This window comes from Lytechinus variegatus, chromosome 6 (genome assembly GCF_018143015.1).
Source record: "Lytechinus variegatus isolate NC3 chromosome 6, Lvar_3.0, whole genome shotgun sequence".
NCBI classification, from domain to species: domain Eukaryota; kingdom Metazoa; phylum Echinodermata; class Echinoidea; order Temnopleuroida; family Toxopneustidae; genus Lytechinus; species Lytechinus variegatus.
In genome coordinates, this window is record NC_054745.1 from 23,641,469 (window position 1) to 23,662,688 (window position 21,220).

Below are 21,220 nucleotides of genomic sequence, written 5' to 3' on the forward strand. Positions count from 1 at the left end.
TGTTTGAAGAAAATATTTGCAATGAATCGCAACTTTTAGTAGTTGCAAAGTGGGAAATGATAATTCAATTCTTACTGACCTAAATCAATTCGTACTTGTTAATACTGTAAGAGAAACATATACTACCGATCAATTGCAAATTTTCAATGAATTTCTAGACTTATGATTGATTTGAAGACCTTAAATCTATCATTTGCAATCGATATAAAGATTCTTGAAACAATCTATCTATAGGCATTTTGAGGCTCATTGTGGAACATAGCAGCAACGCGTCTTAATGTCGTCAGGCCTACAGGAATTACGCTTTGCCATTCTTGTTTATGCAGTTCGGCAATTTGAAGGAAAAAATGTAACATTTTTTGGAAGAAAATAAATGTTTACTTGCGTTTATTTTCTTTGAAAAATATTTCATTGTTATAAATTTGTGATTCCGACCATTTTCTGCAATGAAGTGATTTAGTATGGTCCAGTAGGGGATGTGGTGGGGAAACCCTATCTGGTGACCGATAAGCTTATATACTTTTTTTTTACGGAAATGATGAAGTCAGAACGTATCCAGCAATAATTTTGAGGGAAATATGTTAAAATATTTTGCAACTGAAGCACACAATTTTTCTTCCCAACAGACCAGCACACAATTTTCAGCATTCCCGGGTACAACCACGCAAGGTTCAACCACCCAAGGTATTACCACACAAGGTTCAACCACCCAAGGTATTACCACACAAGGTTCAACCACCCAAGGTATTACCACACAAGGTTCAACCACCAAAGGTACTACCACACAAGGTTCAACTACACAAGGTACTACCACACAAGGTTCAACCACCCAAGGTACTACCACACATGGTTCAACCACCCAAGGTACAACTACCCAAGATACAGCAACACAAGGTTCAACCACCCAAGGTACTACCACACAAGGTTCAACTAAAGAAGGTACAACCACACAAGGTTTAACCACCCAAGGTACGACTGCACAAGGTTCAACCACCCAAGGTACTACCACACAAGGTTCAACTACACAAGGTACAACCACACAAGGTTCAACCACCCAAGGTACTACCACACAAGGTTCAACTACACAAGGTACAACCATACAAGGTTTAACCATCCAAGGTATAACCACACAAGGTTCATCCACCCAAGGTACAACTACCCCCACCACCAAAGTTTCAACTACAATATGTATAACCACACAATTTCTAACAATCGAAGGTACGGCCACACAAGATCCAACCACCAAAGGTCCAACTACCCAAGATAGAACCACATCAGGTACTACCACACAAAGTACAACCAACCAAGTTACAACCACACAGGGAACAACCATCAAAGGTCCAACAACCGAATGTTACACCACACAATTTCCAACAACCCAATGTGCTACCACACAAACTGCAACAGCCCAAGGTACAACTATCCAAGGTCATACCACAGCAGTTACCACCACCAGTGAAACAATCACCAAAGGTATAACCACTGAAGGACTAAACATACAATGTACAAAAGCTCAAGGTCATACAACCAAAGTTACGACCACACGAGGTCGAACAAGGCTCAACCACATAAGGCACAACAACACAATTTCCAACAATCGAAGGTACAGCCACACAAGATTAAACAACCCAGGGTACAATCCACTGGGCCACATCGCCATAGTTCCAATCACCAAAGGAACAACCACACTAGCTCCAACCAGCCAAGGTCTAACAACCAAAGGTACGACCACACAAGTTCCAACCACACATGGTTCAAACACACAATGTACAAGTACACAAGGTCCAACAACCAAAGGTGCAACCACCCAAGGTGAATCCACACAAGGTACAACTTCACAAAGTCCAAGAGCGCAAAAACCAACCAACAAATTTTAAACAACCACAGAAACAACTACACAAGGGTCAACCACACAGGTTCTAACACCGAAAGCTCCTACCATCCAAGGTACAGCATACATCTCTCAATCAGGGTGCCTGGCAGGGGCCGCGGAATGGTTTTTAAAAATGGGGGGGGGGGTGGTATGGCTCTAGGCGAAAGGCGAGGGGTGCTGGACATGCAAAACCCATTCACATATAGGACCCCATTGGAAATAAGCCTTTAGGCTTTCATGGGCTATCCTGTCAAGGTATTCTTTAATTTCATTGTAATCTCCTGTGATATTCTTGACGAATAAAATCAATCAATTAATCAATCGATCAATCAATCAATCAATCAATCACATGATCATTATTACCACTAACTTTTTTAAACCCTTAAAAACCACCAAAGCACCATCGGTTCCGCTCCCTCTGCCTTAAGCCCTTTTTACAATTGGTGGTGCGAAAGCTTACAACCGTTGCGATTCTGTGCAACATACATTGTGCCGAAATGATCGCAAACGATGGTACGAGTAATTGTAAAAGCCCCTTTAGTCTTCATTAGTAAGTTCCAACATTTTTACTTCGTCTTCAGCATGACGCCGATAAGATTTGAGAGCGGTATTTACACTGTAAAAAATGAAGTGCGAATTTAGCACTTTCAGTGTTTAATTAGCACTAAAGTGATAGTGACTCCACTACGAGTGCTGATTTTCTAATTTCTTTTAAATTTGAACTAGAAAATCAGCACTCGTAGTGCAGTCACTGTACAAGCACTGAAAGTGCTAAAATAGCATTTTTTACAGTGTACTTATTAAAGAGAGTTTGTAGGATTTCCTTTTAAATTTATTTTTTTTTAAAAGTAGAAAAGGCGATTATCATTTCATTTTTTTTTCTTTTAATGATATGTATCAGGCTGATGTAAGATGAACGGAAGCGATCAGTTGAATTCTATCATTTATCAAATCAATTGGACAGTCAGATTAATTAATTATTCACAAGTCATCGGCTTACTCGGTCATGGTTGTTGGAGATATAATTGTGTGATAATCGCTAGTATATAGCGTTATATCAACCGTATGTACTTAAATATTAATAGTGACCAATCAAGATAATTATATATCTCTCAATGATCATTGTAGTTGGCATAGCGTTGTGGCCCAGTGGATAAGTCTCCTGACTTTGAAACAGAGGGTCGTGGGTTCGAATCCCAGCCATGGCGTAATTTCCTTCAGCAAGAAATTTCTCCACACTGTGCTGCACTCGACCCAGGTGAGGTGAATGGGTACCCGGTAGGATTAATTCCTTGAATGCATGAGCGCTGAGAGGCAGCTCGAGCTAAAGCCGGGGTAATAATAATAACAACGCGCCTCGGAATAGAATATTTCTAGATAGATGGCGCTATATAAATGCCTATTATTATTATTATTATAGCTGCAAATGGGGCTAATTAGAATAAAAGGGCTTTTTACTCGCAAAGAAGGCGCCTTGGGTAACTAATTATGAGCAGGAAAGGGCCGTCCCTGCACTTTCACTCTCAGATCCTTGCTTTTGGCTAATAGCTATAAGGGGTGAGGGGGATCTGTCCCCTTTTCTTGTATCGTCCGTTTAGGAGACTACCCCCCCCCCCGTCACAAAAAAATTAAAAAATAATAAATAAATAAGAAGTAAAAGAAACGTTGGTGTATACTTGGAAATCTTTTTCCTCCACGAAAAAAAAACCTTTCAAGCAGAGAACAACAATAAGAAAGAACTGTTAGACGAAAATAAACTGTCCGACATTTTGGTTTATCAAGCAAATAAGACAATAACAAACGATAAATATTATTCAAAAACTGGGTGGTCCTTTCATGACCAACGCATGTCAACGTAAGTACACATGGTATATCATGACACCCACTACACTCTTCTTATAATAAATCATTCGAAATTCTAATTTCTTGAAAAAAATAAATAATATGGGGCAAAGTGGGGAGGGAGGGGGGAGTTAACATTTTTCAAACCCCTAGTTTCGTTGCGTTTATTCTCCCGCTGTCACTATTTTCATTTTTTCGCTCTATTTCATCCAGCATCTAAGTCTCGAAACCAACACACCAAATCAAGCTTGTTCACGGCAGCCAGATGACAGTGAACGAAATCTGATTGGCTACTGTCTTACCGGTCACGTGATGAAGGTTGTTCAAATGGTTAGCCAGTTACGGTGCGCTATGATGTGCAACGACAATGCAAGCTGTGTGTCATTTAACTACGTGAAGATAGGCGGTGTGTGCGAGTTGAATGACGAAAGCAAAGAGGGCACCGAGTCTGAATACTTCACTCGTTCTGACGAATGCACTTATTTTGGACGAGTCTAAGTTTTAAGGGGTGGGGTGAACTGATCAACACTTTTGTCTCTAATTGACTCTGTGTTAAACTGGTGTTGAAATATTCCTTTTTTTTAGATAATACAGAGAATGTTTTGGACTACATTGTTACACTATTATTATCATCATCATTTTGAGAGGTTAAGAGTTTATTCTACATGATTATTGTGGAATGAATGCACTGTAGGTAAGTTAGTGTGACATCAGTCAAGCGGGTATACACTGCTCAGAATGTTTCACTATCGGATGGGAACCTAAAAAGGTTCTATACATAATAATAATAATAATAGGCATTTATATAGCGCCATCTATCTAGAAATATTCTATTCCGAGGCGCGTTGTTATTATTATTATTATCCCGGCTTTAGCTCGAGCTGCCTTTCAGCGCTGATGCATTCAAGGAATTAATCCTGCCTGGTACCCATTCACCTCACCTGGGTCGAGTGCAGCACAATGTGGATAAATTTCTTGCTGAAAGAAATTACGCCATGGCTGGAATTCGAACCCATCACCCTCTGTTTCAAATTCAGAAGACCGAATCTTCTGGGCCACAACGCTCCACCACTAACATTCAAGGTGTTAGTTCGCATCCGCTTTAAACAAAATGAGATCCCAAATTTCGAATTTTGAACTGGTTCTCTGACAGTTAATACAGACAACTTATCGTATCTGTGTTTGCCTAAAGGGTTAAATTTTGGGAATATACAAACGATAAAGTCCATAAATGTTGTAAATGTTTATTTTTTTACATAAATGTATTGAAATCGCCAAATCCGTTTCCACGACCTAAACTTTCATAAAGCTTTGCGACCGAAAGTATGAAATTATCTTCATGTAGCTTGTTAAGAATGATCTCCCTTAATAATCTAGATAACGAAAGAATAATCGTGTAGTATTTGTACATACATACCCCTGTACACTTGTTTGCATTTGTACAAATCAAATTGCCTCAATACGTATATTTTGTGTCCATTTTAGTTTTTAATCCAAAGTCTGGAAGGAATACAGAACGGGGGGGGGGGGGGAAGAAGTGTGGGTCAAAGTCCAATTTGTAATCTTTGCCAGTGATTGCATTACTACATGTGAATGAACAATGCTCTGTTTAGGTTAGAATGGTTTGCTGTAATAAATAAACGATTTCAAATCAGAGTAAATTGTAATCGCTATTATTGTTGTAAATAAGTGTGTTCAATTATACTTCATCCCTGATAAGTAATAAAAAAAGAAAGTATAGGTCAAATCCACCTCAGAAAATATCGTGTTGAATCAATCAAAAAAATCATTGAGAATATCGCTGAACATTTCATAAAGTTGAACGTAAAATAAGAAAGTTATGACATTTTGAAGTTTCGCTTATCATAAAGAAAAGTTATATGCCTGACTCAATGACATGCAAATGAGAGAGACGATGATGTCCCTCATTCAAAGTTATTTTGGTTGTTTATTGTTTGAATTGTACGATATTTAAATTTTTACAGATTTGTCAATAAACACCAACTTGACTTAACCATAAAATGTTAAATCAGTGGCATTTTTTTATGTTCAGGGAGATCATTTACTTCGTTTCACAGGAATTCAATGAAAAAATAGAATAATTCACAATAGTGACTGAGTAAAGTCATCAGTCCCCTCATTTGTATATCTTCCAGGATGTTTTTTTATATTCTTTATTGAGCGATCTTGAAAATGATATATCTTTTTTTACATCCGATTTTGCTGAAATTATCAGCATGATGCATGTTAGATTTATCTCTTTTAATTCCAAACAACCTTTTGTTGGGGTTGACTTGAAAAATATGATTTATGAGGAAAATCACTCTGGGTTTATATAGTTTCATGCGAATACCATGTAAATTATGAAATGCTAATCTTACAGAAGTGTACAGCCGGTGGGGGGGGGGGGAGGGTGGGGCACATCTGACACCATATCCTTCAACAGAACAAATATTGCGTATCCAATGAGGGGCTTACGACTCCACTGCAAAAACACCGGTGTTAATTTAAAGGGGAATGAAACCTTTGGAACAAATAGGCTTGTGTAGAAACAGAAAAATCAAAGAATAAGAATAAAGAAAGTTTGAGAAAAATCGGACAAATAATGAGAAAGTTATGAGCATTTGAATATTGCAATCACTAATGCTATGGAGATCCTCCCATTGGCAATGCGACAAGGATGTGTGATGTCACTGATGAACAACTTTCCCTTTGGTGGACTATAAAATACCCTCAAAATGTCTCTTTTTGCTTTTTCTTACGATGATACAAACTCTTTATCCATTATGTATTCTTAAAAAACAAGTATTACATGCCCTCATGTAGAAAGAACACATGATCTATGGATAGATGTGATAAAAGAGGCAATTCAAGTGAAATATATACTAAAGTAATGGGGAGAGTTGTTCATCAGTGACATCACACATCTTTGTCGCATTGTCAATTTGCTATCTCCATAGCAATAGTGATCGCAATATTCAAATGCTCATAACTTTCTCATTATTTGTCCGATTTTTCTCAAACTTTCGTTGATTTGTTTCTTTGATATTTCTGTTTTCACACAAGCTATCTTGTTCCAATGGTTTCATTCTCCTTTAACATCAGCCTGGTTACTTCTATATCAGTCCACACCAGAATCAAATCGATATTAGTTTAACACTAATTGGTGTTAGCATAGTGCTAAACATGCTAAACCGGTGTTATTTCAGCACTTCTCTCTGGTGTAGATACTAGGCTGTTGTTAAATTAACACCAGCGATTTTGCAGTGTATAACGAGTTAAATGAGCCTCTGAATATAAGTGCTGCTTTGAAAGTGAAGTTTAATATGAAATGAGGGACATTCGACCTTACGCCTGAAATGATGGACTTGGGGATGGGGGAGAACATGTTGGCCAATGAAAAAGGGAGAACATGATCATGCTTGCACTGCAAAATCCCCAGTGTTGATTTAACACCAGCCCGGAATGTCCACACTAGAGAATTATTTAAACAGCACCACTTTTGAATCAACCGATACTGTTTTAATAATAATTGGAGTTGTATAAATACCTATCTGGTGTTAGACCAAAACGAAACTGGTGTTGCTTAACACTTCACTGGTGTGGACATAGACATGTATAGATTCCGGGCTGGTGTTAAATCAGCACCGGAGATTTTGCAATGTAGGTTCTTTATTGCGATCTGGTAATTTAAAGACAGGTGAGAGGGTCTGTCTAAAATATTACCTCTTACTTAATAGGGTCACCCTTTGCAAGACTTAACCAAAGAACTGTGATGTTTAGCTTGTTTGATTCTCGAATGCTACATGACCTTCAAGAGTCGGGAAGACTGGCACAAATGTTCTCTTTTTGCCACGGACAATCGATAAAAAAAAATCTGCCGGACTGCAGATCTCTTGAATTTCTGTGGTTGTTGTTTGGGTTTCCATATTCCTGCGATTATAAATGGTTTTAAGTCATAGTATTCTGTAGTTACTCTTTGGAAAGTCAAGAAAAGAATGAAATCTTTGGTCACTTGGAGTCAGTCAGTCTCACTTTTGATCCCAGTCTGCATCATTTTGTAACAAACCACAACGGTTCGTGATGGTCGTATCCGAAACGTACATGCACGTACCAGATAGTCGTAAATCAAGTATCTGATCGTGATATTCGTACTAGATCTTTACCTCACCGCGTATTCAATCAGGACAATCCCAATCGGAATGTATTCGATTATATTTGAACAGGATACCAGGGGCGGTATTCAGGGGTGGTATTCTGTAACTCTGTCATAACTTTTGTCATAAATTTTGTCATTTCTCTCCGAGATATGACACCGCTATGATTGTCACAAATCGATATTCTGAACATTGTCTTTTCCCTGTCATATCTCTCAAAGTTCCCACCCATCTTTTCGGAGCAAACCAATTAAAATCATCGTTAGTTCCCAGTTGGAGCCCTTCTAGCCAATAGGAAAGCCCCGTGGCAGGTAAGGCGTACCCCCCAAACAGTTGCTTGCATCGCGCAACTACGCGTATATTGATGCGCTTAATTACAAAGAGAGAAAGGAGCTGTGAAGAATTTTAGAGGAGAAGTTTAAAGGTAAGGAAAACAGAGAAAAAAAAGGAGGAATAAATATGTAGGGCCCAACTAATTGTAGCATGAAAAAATAATTTTGAAAATTGTCATGGAAAATGAATGAAACTAATACCACAATCTAATCTAAATAATATAATTATTTGCTTGACATTCAGTCGGCAGGGTATCGGGATATTTGGTACTAAAAGATATGACAAAATTTATGACTGCTACCCCCCTGTCATAACTTTTGTCATATCTTTTGCTTGTAGAAAAGGATTACGCGCATTTCAAGCCGCGTATTTTTCCTGCACGCTAAAGAGAAGAGACAAAATTTATGACATCCACCAGGGGTGGTATTCTGTAACTCTGTCATAACTTTTGTCATAAATTTTGTCATTTCTCTCCGAGATGTGACACCGCTATGATTGTCATAAATCGGTATTCTGAACATTGTCTTTTCCCTGTCATATCTCTCAAAGTTCCCGCCCATCTTTTCGGAAGCAATCCAATCAAAATCATCGTTAGTTCCCAGTGGGAGCCCTTCTAGCCTATAGGAATGCCCCGTGACAGGTAGGGGGTATTCCCAATTCTGTTGGTGGCATCGCTCAACTACGCGAATATTGATGCGCTTAATTACAAAGAGAGACAGGGAGCTGTGAAGGATTTTAAAGGAGAAGTAGAAAAATAAGGAAAACAGAGAAAAAAAAGAGAAATTAATATGTAGGGCCTAACTAATTGTAGCATGAAAAAATAATTTTAAAAATTGTCGTGGATGATGAGTGAAACTAATACCACAATCTAATCTAAATGATATCGTTATATGCTTGACATTCAGTCGGCAGGGTATCGGAATATTTGGTACTAAAAGATATGACAAAATTTATGACTGCTACCCCCTGTCATAACTTTTGTCATATCCTTTGCTTGTATAAAAGGATTACGCGCATTAAAGCCGCGTATTGTTGGTGCGCGCCAAAGAGATAAGACAAATTTTATGACAATTTTTGTGACAAAAGTTATGACATCCACCAGAATACCGATTTTGTCATATCTCTGAGATAAGATAAAATATGGAGAAAAGACAATGTTCAGGGGCGGTATTCTGAACAGAGTCTTTTCTCCATATTTTATCTTATCTCAGAGATATGACAAAATCTGTATTCTGGGGCGGTATTCTGAACATTGTCTTATCTCCATATTTTATCTTATCTCAGAGATATGACAAAATCGGTATTCTGGTGGATGTCATAACTTTTGTCACAAAAATTGTCATAAATTTTGTCTCTTCTCTTTAGCGCGTACTTGTACTGCAACGGAATGATAGCTGAACGATCACACGGGCAATGCAGACACAGAGATACGATCTTACGTACAGATGTGAATACTGCCCTCTCGCGTTCACAAGTACCGAAGGCGGGGGGGGGGGGGGGGGGTCGCAAGTGAGCGGAGCTTATTCAAATTAGAGCAGAATAATGTATGCACTTCTTCTAAATCAACTTTATTGCAAGCTAACATGGATACAGAAAGGTCGAGCAAGAAATCCTCCTCTTCCTGGGGATACGTCATAGTTCTCAGCAAGTTTGTTGTGCTAACTATTGACACCGGGATTGCCAAATCGTTCGGTGTCCTTATTCCGACAATGGTTAAGCGGCTGGAATCGGACTATGCAACCGTTGGTTTGATATGCAGTATGCCGTCTACCCTTATGTATATGTTATGTGAGTACATCTAAAAATAAAATCTTGAACAATTATAGTGAAATTTATGATCAATTTCAAGTGTACCATAAGTACTTACTTTAGCGCATTTTATTTCAACATATGAAGAGCTCACTTTCAAAAGGGGTTAGGTCCATTTTTCATCAAATTTGATTTTCATGTCTCAATGAATAGATTTTTAGTATCTTTGTAAGATGATACCAAAGACAAAAAATGAAATTCCTATCAAAAAGTGAACTAAAATGGCAATTTTTTTTTCAAAAGTGGTCAGGTCCATTTCAGTTTAGTTGCAAAAGGGGTTAGATCCACACATATTTTTTTTGGAAAAGAATATCCTTAAAAATAATGAAGATAGGTAGATTTCCTTTATAACCAGTTTTTTTTGTTCTCATGGTAAGATATCATGAAAATTCAGTTTGGCATAAGAATATTCCAATTTGGGAGAATTAAGAAAAATGAATTTCTTGGAGTGGCTCAACCCCTTTTGCAACAAAACTCTTCTGAAGAACTTATTTTTCAAAAGGGGTTGGGTCTATTTATCATTGTTTTCTGTCTTTAAACCTCTAAATGTTTAGTTACTCTGATGATACCAAAGAAAATTTGACATTCAAATGAAAACGTGAATGAAAGTGGCAAAGAAAAATCACTTTTTTGATCAAAAGAGATCGGATTAATTTAAATTGGCTTGCAAAAGGGGTTAGGTCCACAATGATAAATTTTTTAAAAAATAAATAGAAAAAAATTGAGGACAGGTAGATTTCTTTTATACCCAATTTTATGTTCACATGATAAGGCAGTACATTATGACAATTTAGTTCCTCATAAGAATATTGTAATAAGTGAGCATAAAAAACATGGTTTTTCTCGGAATGGTCCAAACTGAAGCTAACCCCATTTGCAACTACTTTCTTTATATTTAATAAAACAATCACCTTCAAAAATAATTTACATTCAGGTTCAAGAGAAAACACCCCCTGTGTGTCTTTTGTAACAACGACCATGATATAGATTTTATTGTGTGAATTCCCTAAAGCGAAAGCAGGCTTGGATGAAATTATTTCTCATATAAATAAAAAAATTAGTGCACCTTCTACTATTCAGAAAATATTTGGCATCCAATATTTTCAACAAATATATTCCATCTTTTTAAATATTAGGCCTATCATATGGCTGCAAATTTCAAAACGAACCTCTAAATATTTATGATTTTAAGGCTCTATTAAAATGTAGCAAGGACGTGAAAGTGTTGTCTTGCAAAGGAAATAGACAAACTTGATCACGACTTCCAAACACTGGCGTAAATCCGTGTTGATGGGGGGGGGGGGGATGACTGAAATACTTTGGCACTTTTTACAATCATGCAATCATGTATTTAGATATGCAAGGAATTGTCATTGATATGTCCACAGTGGTGTACCGTGGATCACGGCATTATGGGGGCACCAGCAAATATTTTGAATCACTGAGTGAGCGCGCGAAGGGCGCTCATTTGACAATTTCATTAAACGGATATGTATCTCAATGATCAAATAATGCGAGCGTGAAGCACGAGCTGAATTTTTTTTATATTCACACATAAAAAGGGACATTATAATCAAATTTGTGTAATCACGATAGGTACCTGACTTGCTAAATAAAGCGAGCGCGAAGCGTGAGCTGAAATTTTCGCATATTTCGACCCCAAACAGCGAGATTTTAAGGAATATATTTTAGGAATCCATTAAGAGTATGCATATCTCCCCATAGTCATCTAATGCGAGTGCCAAGCGCTTGCTGATTTTATTAGAATTACATCTGAACACATGAAACACTTTTTGTAGTCATTGCAATCATGATTATCATACGCATCTCACTAATCAAATATTGCGAGCGCGAAGCGCGAGCTGAAAATTTAGACAACTTAGACTTGAAGTGGGGCATTCTAAGGTTTCTTTGCAGGAAGTAACTGGGACCATACGTATTTCATTAGTCAAATGATGCGAGCGCGAAGCGCGAGCTGAAAATGTTTGATATTCAGATCAGAAGAAGGGACATTTTAAGGACTGATATTAGGAATTCATGAAGAGCAGACATATCTCACCAATCCACTAATGCGAACGTATTCACGGACAGGAAATGTTTCATATATACGAAGACCTAAACATGGGGCAATCACTCGAGTCATATAAAAGAAGCATATGTCACTACATAAAACAATAATAACTCAAGTGCTAGGAAATATATTTGGTTTATATTGACTTGAAAACGGGATGTTTTAGTACTTCAGGATTAAATATCTCGTAAAATAGACAATGCGAGCACCAAGAACAATGAAGACGTAGGCCCTGGGCAAATTATGTTTCATAAAGTTATGATAAAAATGTTTCTTATGTAATGTAACATAACATAATTATGATATAATATAACATAATAATAAATAATATTTTCTTCTTTCCCCCACTACATTTCTCTTCCTTTCTCCCTCTTTCCTCCTTTTCCCCTTTTTGGGGGTCCGCCGATGGAGAGGGTGGGTATATACCCCCCGTAGTTACGAGACTGTATGTCCATATGGCAAATGCCCCTCCAATATTATTATTTTTCTTACCCCATGATGGTTCAATGGTTTTATTAGAGATTACATTAAAAAAAATTGACTTTCCATCTTAATCCCTTCCCAAAGACCCCAACATTGATGAATTGGAAGAAACGAGGGTTTCTCTTCAATGTTATAATAAGGACATAAGTATTTCGTTTGGAAATGGTGAACTGACTCTTTATTTGCATTTTATGATTCAATAATATTGTTTTATTTGTTAAGCGGTATTTTAGGAAGAATTTTCACCAGTAAAGCAACAATCTCTTGTGATTTATTTTTTTAATTTCTTTCGTAAAAAGTGGGGGGGGGGGGATGTTTGTACAGGCCATCACCCCCTCCTCGAAAAGTGTGGGGGGATATATCCCCCCATCCCCCCGGGATTTACGCCAGTGCTTCCAAAAGTGGAGATTTGATTTAATACCTAATTCCTCTAACGTATGTTCCGTAGCGGTGTTGCTGTGTATGCAAACTTTTTTTTTTGTTATTATCCCCTTTTTCATGATTTGTTTAAAGGACGTTTTCAATAAAGAACAAGATATATATCCAACAAAAGATTATTGCAAATCCAAGCTGGAGTTCTTTTGAGGTTTAGTTTTTGCTACAGAAATGATGCGAGATCAAAACGCGAGCTGAAAATTTTCATATTCCAATCTGAAAAGCGGACATTTTGAGCAAGATTTGAAATTAAGAACAAGTTGTGTATCTCGATCTCGCTTGTTGATTTCTGTGTAACATTACTATCTTATTTTATATTTTGCATATGCGGAATTATTGGGGGAGGGGGCAAAACGATATGTTTGGCCCGCAATATTTTCATTGGTGGGGCGATCGCCCCCCTCCCTGCTCCCCAGGATCGACGCCTCTGTTTGGAGATTGCTTTATTCATACATATTCTATGGAATCAAGATTGAGAGATGAAGTTAGGTTAGTGGGATCAACAAATTAGGGAGAAAGTTCATGAATGCAGGGATACATGGTAGCACAGTCCTGTCTATATAATTTAAGTGAAATTAGCGAAAACATGATATTTCTAAATTTTGCCATATCTTAGACCGGTATTGCCAACGCTTTCGCTTAAAAAAATATATATATTAGGCTAGTAAAATAAAACCCAGAAAGACCCACAACCAATGGCAAATCGGGGGAGGGGGGGGGGGGGGGGGGGTAGGCTGCACTGTAAAAACTGTGGTGTTAAAACTGACATCAATTGGTGTTAATAGAGGACCACACCATGAGGTGTTAAAATCACACCCTATAGATTGAACATAACACCCAAGAGTGTAAATGTAACAACCAAAGGTGTTGTAATAACACCTATAGGTGTAAAACTAGCACCACCAATTTAACACCGGTGTATGTGTGGTCGGCTCTATGTACACCGGTTAACACCACAGTTTTTGCTGTGTAGAAGTATTATAAATATATCGTAGTAAAAGAGGGCGTTGTGAGCTAGTGGTTATACTACTGTCGTCTATCAGTCAGAGGGACGTGGGGTCGAATCCCAGCCATGGCGTGTTTTCCTATGCACTCGACCCAGATAAGGATGTATTTATTGAGCGCTTTTGCGCCTGTACTGTATGGTGGTTCTCCTACAGCCTTGTAATAAGTATCAAGCGCAGTAGAGTGTGTACATTGTGGTCTGCGGTGCGTATCAAAAAGGGGGACAGATTTGAAAAGTCTATGAAATTTTTGTTTCAAATTATGACATCTATATTTTGGTGTTAATAGGTGCTCTGAAGTCTTATCTTTCAAATGCCATAAAAATAATTTCGTTCATGCTTGAGCGAACACAAAATGTATGTGGGGTTAAAAAGGAGGCTTGTGCCAAAATAGCATAACATGATAAATATGATGATCGGACTTCCTCTTAACCTTTTCATTATCTTTGCCATAATTTTCGAATTATGCGGTCAAAATTCATTTTCAAATATGTTTATTTGCCTGAATTGTTCTGTTGTTTCTTTTTGATATGTTCTCTTTTAGCTTTCAATATTTATTCTTTAAGCAAAAACAAATATGTTTAAACCGAAGTATGGAAAAGCGTGTATTTGTTTTACTCCTTTCATTGTGTGCTGCAAAGGTTATGGTGCCTTTGAACAGTAGCATACAGATGGGCGGGAGCTCGGAGTGTTCCCCAAATAAAAAAAGTGGAAAGGGAATTATAGGAAAGATAGAAAGTGAAACATAATTTATTTTCTAAATATAATGTCAAAATCTGGCACAAAATTTGATATTAAAAAGGGAAAATTTTTGCTTGCTTGCTTCGCTCGCTCACAATTTTTTGAATACATTTTATCCGATCTGCCATATCTAGCTCCTTCAAAATTGACTCAATACACCATTGCTATTAAAAGACATGAATCCTTTCCTGTTTGATCTGTCAAGCACATGATTAAACTTGGTCAAGGAATAAAATCCCCTTGGAAATATGATTCATGTTTTTTAAAGGTACCATAACATAATTTTTTTCACATAATAAAATACGATTTGAATAATAACAAGTTCTCCCAATTAACGTCTTGCAAATCTTCTTGCTTGGGTTGACAAAAGTCTTCTTTTCTTTCTTATGAAGGAAAATTCAAAGGTTAAAGAAGTTTTGATGAAAAAAAAATAGTTCAAGTGAATAAATAATTTGTAAATAATAATAATAATAATGGTATTTTTTATTTCGAGCAAACAGATACAAAATGATTTACAAAGTACTGGATAAAATGATTAAAATACAAAACATTATTACAATAGCAGAAATTCTGAACTGAAGTAACAATGTTTACACAATAGGTGGCCTGTAACAAATTTCAAATATGTATTACAATTAACTATTAAGAAGTATAGGTACAATAAGCACTTACAAAAGAGAAATAAATTGAGAGGGGAAACAAACGAATGATCGTGAAAGAGAGTCGGGAGAAAAATAATAGGAGAGGGGGGGAGGTGAAACAAGATGGAGTGTATGAGAAAGTGTGAGAGAGCGGGTGAATCAAATAAATAAGAAAAAAGGGTAGTCAGAGCTATACAAGGTATAAGAAGATAAAGCGAGGGAGGCAGACAATTGCGAATAGAAAACATAATTCTCACAACTGGTAATACAATATACATGTCCATTTGATGGGTTAACTCGTACTTAAATGGATTATTTTTTTTAAATGAAGGTCCAATTTATGGGTGAGTTAGTGAGTACATTAAAAGGATCGAGAATTTTTGGATGTATGTATATATTATTAACTGTCCAGTGGGTCTAAAGTAAGTAAAATAGTTGTAAACATTGACTTTTATATTTAACATGTTCAGTTAATAAAATGCAAACAAATGACATAAATATAAATACAATTTTGCAGAATCTTAGGATTCAAAAGGAGGAGGTGGCTCAATCGAGGACAATACAGACATTGTGTTTTATAGTCAACGGACCCCTCTGTATTACTATTCAGTTCATTTTATTTTCATTCAGAATTGACACAAGGAAAGGAATTGGACTTGATCTATATCGTTCAGTGCGACATTTGAATTGTGTCAACATATTACTACTGTTATTCCGCAAATTCCATCTAGTCTCCCTTCTTTTCTTAGGGAGCCAGTGACGGAAAGTGTCAGACTTTAAGAGGGATTCGCCAAATTTGAGACAGGTTTCATTGCGTCTTATCTCTAAGGTCTCGAGGTTGGTTTGGTAAATGAAATTTGACAGCACAATTCGAAAAGCATGGCAAAGATAATGAAAAAGGTTAAGAAGAAGTCTGCTGATTATAGCAAGAAGTCTGATCATCAAATTTCTCATTTCTGCCATTTTGGCGCAAGCCTCTTTTTGAAACCCGACAAAAACGTCCCCTGTTCACTCAAGCATGAACAAAATCTATTTTCCTAAATGGCATTTCAAAGATAAGATTTCAGAGCATCTATTATCATCAAAATAAAGATATCATAATTTGAAACAAAAATTTTACAATTTTTTTTAAAACTGTCCCGTTTTTTTATACGCACAGTATAAAAGAGCCATAGGTGCTGCAGTAGCAGCGGTAGTAGTAGAGAAGTAGTAGTAGTATTATTGGTAGTGGTAGAAGTAGTAGTAGTAGTAGTATTAGCACCGGCACTAGTAGTGTAGTAGCAACAGCAGCCGCAGTACAGTAATAGTAGTAGTAGAAGTAGTAGTAGTAGCAGTAGTAGTAGTAGTAGCAGCAGTAGTAGTAGTAGTAGAAGTAGTAGTAGAAGAAGAATTAGTAGTCATTGTATAATATGTTTTAGTAGGAGGTGGAGCAGTAATAGTAGTAGTAGTAGTAGCAATAGTAGTAGTTGCAGCAGCAGCAACAATTATTATTACTACTATACCATGTATGCAGTGCGTATCAAAAAAAAGTTTACACTTAGAAAGAATCCTGTAATATCCTGAATATTTTTCCACATTTTAAAATTGGTGCAGATCCATTTGAGCAAATGACGATGTAACTGTCGAAAAATATTTCCGCTTGAGTGAGCACCACTTACTTTTGAAAAGTTAGTGAAAATGATTTGCGCAGAGCTTTAAAATATTTATGCGAATAAAAGTAGACCTTAATCATGAAAAACACATGGAATTTAGCTAGTAAAATTGATTTGAAGATATCTTTTACCTTTTTAACTTGTTTCCTTGCTCAAAACACTTCGTAGAGTGCATTGCGCCCCATCCCGCTCTCCCACACACCGAGGCCATCGTAACGGCATTTGCTTTACACTGAGCTGTGATATACTTAAAGTGGCTTAGGCTTGATTCCAATTTTGTTAATCATTGCCAAGCTTGGGAAAAGTGTAGAAAATCAAGTATTAAATGAAAAATAAAATTTAACCCACTTTAAATGATAAAAAACTTAGTAAAAAATGCTGGAGATGTCTGATATAGACTTTTGTTCAGATTCGTTTATGTTCTGAGATCCAGCTGGCACAAAAAGGTAAGTGTTGTGCTCACTAAGTGTTGAATTTTTAATTTGGGTGGCAAAAACGCTTGAATGTATCTGTTTTATTTATATTGGCTAAAAGTGCAAGGGAAATGTATGAGAAATGTTTCGCAAGGTAAGTTTGATTTCGCTCTTTCCCCTTAACACAGCGTGAATGCGAGCATTTCTGCGCAAACAGATTAATGTGCGCTTTACAAAAATGGAAGGTGCTCACTCAAGTGTAACATTTTACTTTCATGGGATAGATGAGACCCAAACCCACGATTATACGTCAAAAAATACCCACATGTTGTATATTTTGAATTCCCAGGGCTTTTTCAAAGTGTAAACTTTTTTTTGATACCTCTTGTAGAAGTAGTAGTAGTTGCAATATTATCATTACTATTATCATTATCATTATTATTATCATTATCATTATTACTATCATTAGTTAGTAGTAGTCGTAGTATAGTACTAGCAGAAGCAGCCGTAAACGATGTGACAGCATCAGCAGTAGTAGTGTGGTACATGTAGCATCAGCAGCAGCAGCAGCAGCAGTATAATAGTAATAGTAGTTGCAGCAGCATCAACAATTATTATTATTACTACTATATAATGCTACTTGTAGAAGTAGTAGTAGTTGCATTATTATTATTATTATTAATATCATTATTAGCATTATCATTAGTTAGTAGCAGTCGTAGTATCAAGTAGTAGCAATAGTTATAGTAGTATATGTAGTAGTAGTAGTTGAAGTAGTAGTGGTGGAAGTAGTAGTAGTAGTCGTAGTAGTAGTAGTAGTAGTAGTACTAGTGGTAGTGGTGGAGGTGGTAATAGTAGTAATAGAAATAGTAGTAGCAGTAGTTGTAAGTGGATTGTGGTAGAGTAATCATACCATGTCTCATATCAAAGTTATCGTTGTGTTTCCTTTTGCATGTTTTGGGGGTCAACTTCTAAGGTCCTATTGTAATAATGTGTCTCAAGAAGATGAACCGTCGAGTAATCGCAATGATTGGTGGACTGCTCTGTGGAACTTGTATGATAGCGTGCTCCTTCTTTACAAATATAGTCGTTGTCGGGGTCTTACTCGCTTTATCAGGTAGGTCTGCCTTTGCTTTTCGTATTTATTCTACTATTAGTCGTCTATGGAATATTATATCATAATTAGTGCCACCCAGATGTTCAAATAATCATCTCGTCACGTCTACAATCCTTGGAAAACAAGATGAGATGACAAGTTCATGGATCTCGTCATGTGTACATCTTTAAGAAGAGACAATAAGATGATTATGATCATGGGTCCAAGCTCTCGTTATCTAATTATCTCTCCCACAGGATGGAGACATGACGAGATCCTAGATCCGCGTCATTTTGATCACCTGTCTTACAGTATGTAAATATTTATGAAAATGGACCCTCGCTAGACCAACGTACGTGGAGCTCTCGCCTCGACTATATGGGCAATATCCCCGAAGAATATTATGTGATTTCTCTTTCAAGACCAGTCATTATAATTACATTATTATTTCATGTTATTGTTTTTGGTCCCATTCAGGTGCAGGGTTATCAATGTCTTACATGCCAACAGTTCTTGTATTGAATGAGTTCTTCCCAGAGAACTTTGTTTTTGCAAATAGCATCTCGCTATACGGCTACACTGCTGGGTCAATCCTATTACCAATTATAACGGAACGATCTCTGGTAGCGTACGGCTATTCTGGCGCCTATATCATCCTCGGAGCTCTTACCCTTAATCTTGTTGCCTGCGGTGCAACATTACGAAAGGCTCCTAGAGAAAACACTACCAACACTATGAGCGAAGGGGAAAACAAAGCTGACATGGCCGAAAGGCAGAGTAGTACCGCTGGAATGATATCCCCAAATGAATGTAGCGCATTTCTAGACGGAGGGGAGGATGAAGAACCTTCTGAAGACGAAGGCGATCGGACACGATTGATTAAAACCAAGATGTTGACAATTGGGAAGCAGGACAAACTACAAAAAGCAGGATCAACCTGGATACGTTCTTTCTTTCAGTCTTGTAAGCAGTCGTTCGGGATTTTTAACGAATCCATATACCTCTTCTCCTTACCACTCCATTTCTTCATTTACTACTTGACCTTCACTTGGATGCTCTTTCTTGTTCCTCACGCTGAACAACTCGGCATCCCACCCTCCAAGGCCATCTTCCTCTCTACAATAGGTGGCATCGGAGGAATCATCGGTCGGACCCTCTTGTTAATAATCATCCACAAAGAACTCCAAGTGTATGCATTCTACATTGCAACGGGTGTGGTATGCACGGCATCCCTCCTGCTAGACTTTATCGGCTCGTCTTACGGAGTACGAGCCGTGCTGGCCTTCGTCCAGGGATACAGTTTCTTCATAGTGGATTGCGTTCCAGGAAGTCTGTACAAAGATGCCATCTTTAACGACGCGAATTTCGGCGCTTCCATTGCTCTTAGTTCGTTCTTGGGAGGACTGGGGGCGACGGCTGCAGGAACATTCTCAGGTAAGTAAGACCCCATTATCATATACTTTCTTGAAGTGGTTTAAACCCATGAAACAAGTTTAGCAGATCGCTCCACAAGCGTTCTCATCACAATCTCCTAACCTGGTTTCCATTACCATTTCACGCGATATTGCCTTGTTGCTAAAGAACACTCCTCGTGGTTCACATGTTTCGTGCGAAAATGATACTCCAGCGTAAGCATTCTACAGATAGTGTGTACTAAGTAGACCACGCAACCTGTACACAATCTCGTTGATCCGTGCGAAGATTGGTTCTCGAAGAACGGTTGTGTCCTTAAACCAGTTCAAGAACCAATGCGGTCTTGACGTACACATCGCGAGGGGGTTTCCCCAAACTGGTTAGGAAAACCATTTAAGTTGACTGTTCCCATTAAAATTACTATGTTGAAATTGTTTTCACGGAAAAAGTTTGAGAAAGTAGATGGGAACGGGGTCTAATACGCAAGGACAGATGTACATTATTTAGCAAGGTGAGGGCACCTAGTAGACGAACACAGGATATATTTTTGTGCACTCAAAATAATGCATCCAAAGTAATATGACATCGTTACATAATCTTACAGCCTCCTGCTCATTATAGAAAGTTAAGAGGCCTAATGCATATGACGTCATTATGTAATCTTACAGCGCCCCCCTTAAGGATATAGGAGTCCGTGAAAATGAGTTGTCAGACATGCGCTAGCTACAGATCAACGACACATGCAAGGCAATTGTTTCAACATCTTAAAATGGAATCTACGCATATTCCTCTAGCCTCTAGGGAAAAGCGCTTTGGGAGTTTGACGTCACAAGTAAGATTTATTTTCAACGCTATTTCATATCATTTATTCCAGGCTATCTGTATGATGTCACGCAGTCATTCACGAAAGTTTTCATCATCAACGGCTGTATTCACGCCTGCGCTGTCTGCAATCTTGCCTTTGTAGCCATCTTGATCAAACAACGAAACGACAGAGCCCAATCATCTTGATTCAATCTGTTAAATTATAAATTGCGAGTCACATAGGATTTGTACAGGGGTCACCTTATTCCAGGAGGCAATGGGTTAAATGCAGATGACTCGTCATATCCGAGAGCAGAGACATTTTTTCGATATTTTTTTGAATAATCATTATTCATATAATGTATTTTGTCTTCAAAGCTACAAAAAGGAATAACGTTCACGGTGGTCAAGCCCTTCGCTCGAGTTAACGGGTTTAAATGCAAAGCCTACAAT

General features: G+C 37.6%; 2 protein-coding genes across 2 annotated transcripts; both read left to right on the forward strand.

Moving 5' to 3' along the window:
- Window positions 1-578: 578 nt before the first annotated feature.
- LOC121417641 (mucin-22-like) lies at window positions 579-1,877 on the forward strand. Its single transcript, XM_041611379.1, has one exon. The coding sequence runs from the start codon at window positions 579-581 to the stop codon at window positions 1,875-1,877; it is 1,299 nt and encodes a 432-aa protein (XP_041467313.1).
- A 7,945-nt stretch (window positions 1,878-9,822) lies between these two features.
- Window positions 9,823-20,974, forward strand: LOC121417642 (monocarboxylate transporter 14-like). Its single transcript, XM_041611380.1, has 4 exons — window positions 9,823-9,993; window positions 18,431-18,571; window positions 19,028-19,984; window positions 20,838-20,974. Exons 1-4 carry the CDS (start codon window positions 9,915-9,917, stop codon window positions 20,972-20,974), a joined length of 1,314 nt encoding a protein of 437 aa, XP_041467314.1. The 5' UTR covers window positions 9,823-9,914.
- Window positions 20,975-21,220: the final 246 nt, after the last annotated feature.

What these genes read in the sequence shown, in the direction of transcription:
- LOC121417641 (XM_041611379.1), top strand. Translation starts at nt 579, where the DNA reads ATGTTAAAATATTTTGCAACTGAAGCACACAATTTTTCTTCCCAACAG.
- LOC121417642 (XM_041611380.1), top strand. Translation starts at nt 9,915, where the DNA reads ATGGTTAAGCGGCTGGAATCGGACTATGCAACCGTTGGTTTGATATGC. An exon ending in TACCCTTATGTATATGTTAT is followed by an intron (nt 9,994 to 18,430) that starts GTGAGTACATCT and finishes TCAACTTCTAAG; the next exon opens with GTCCTATTGTAATAATGTGT. An exon ending in GGTCTTACTCGCTTTATCAG is followed by an intron (nt 18,572 to 19,027) that starts GTAGGTCTGCCT and finishes GGTCCCATTCAG; the next exon opens with GTGCAGGGTTATCAATGTCT.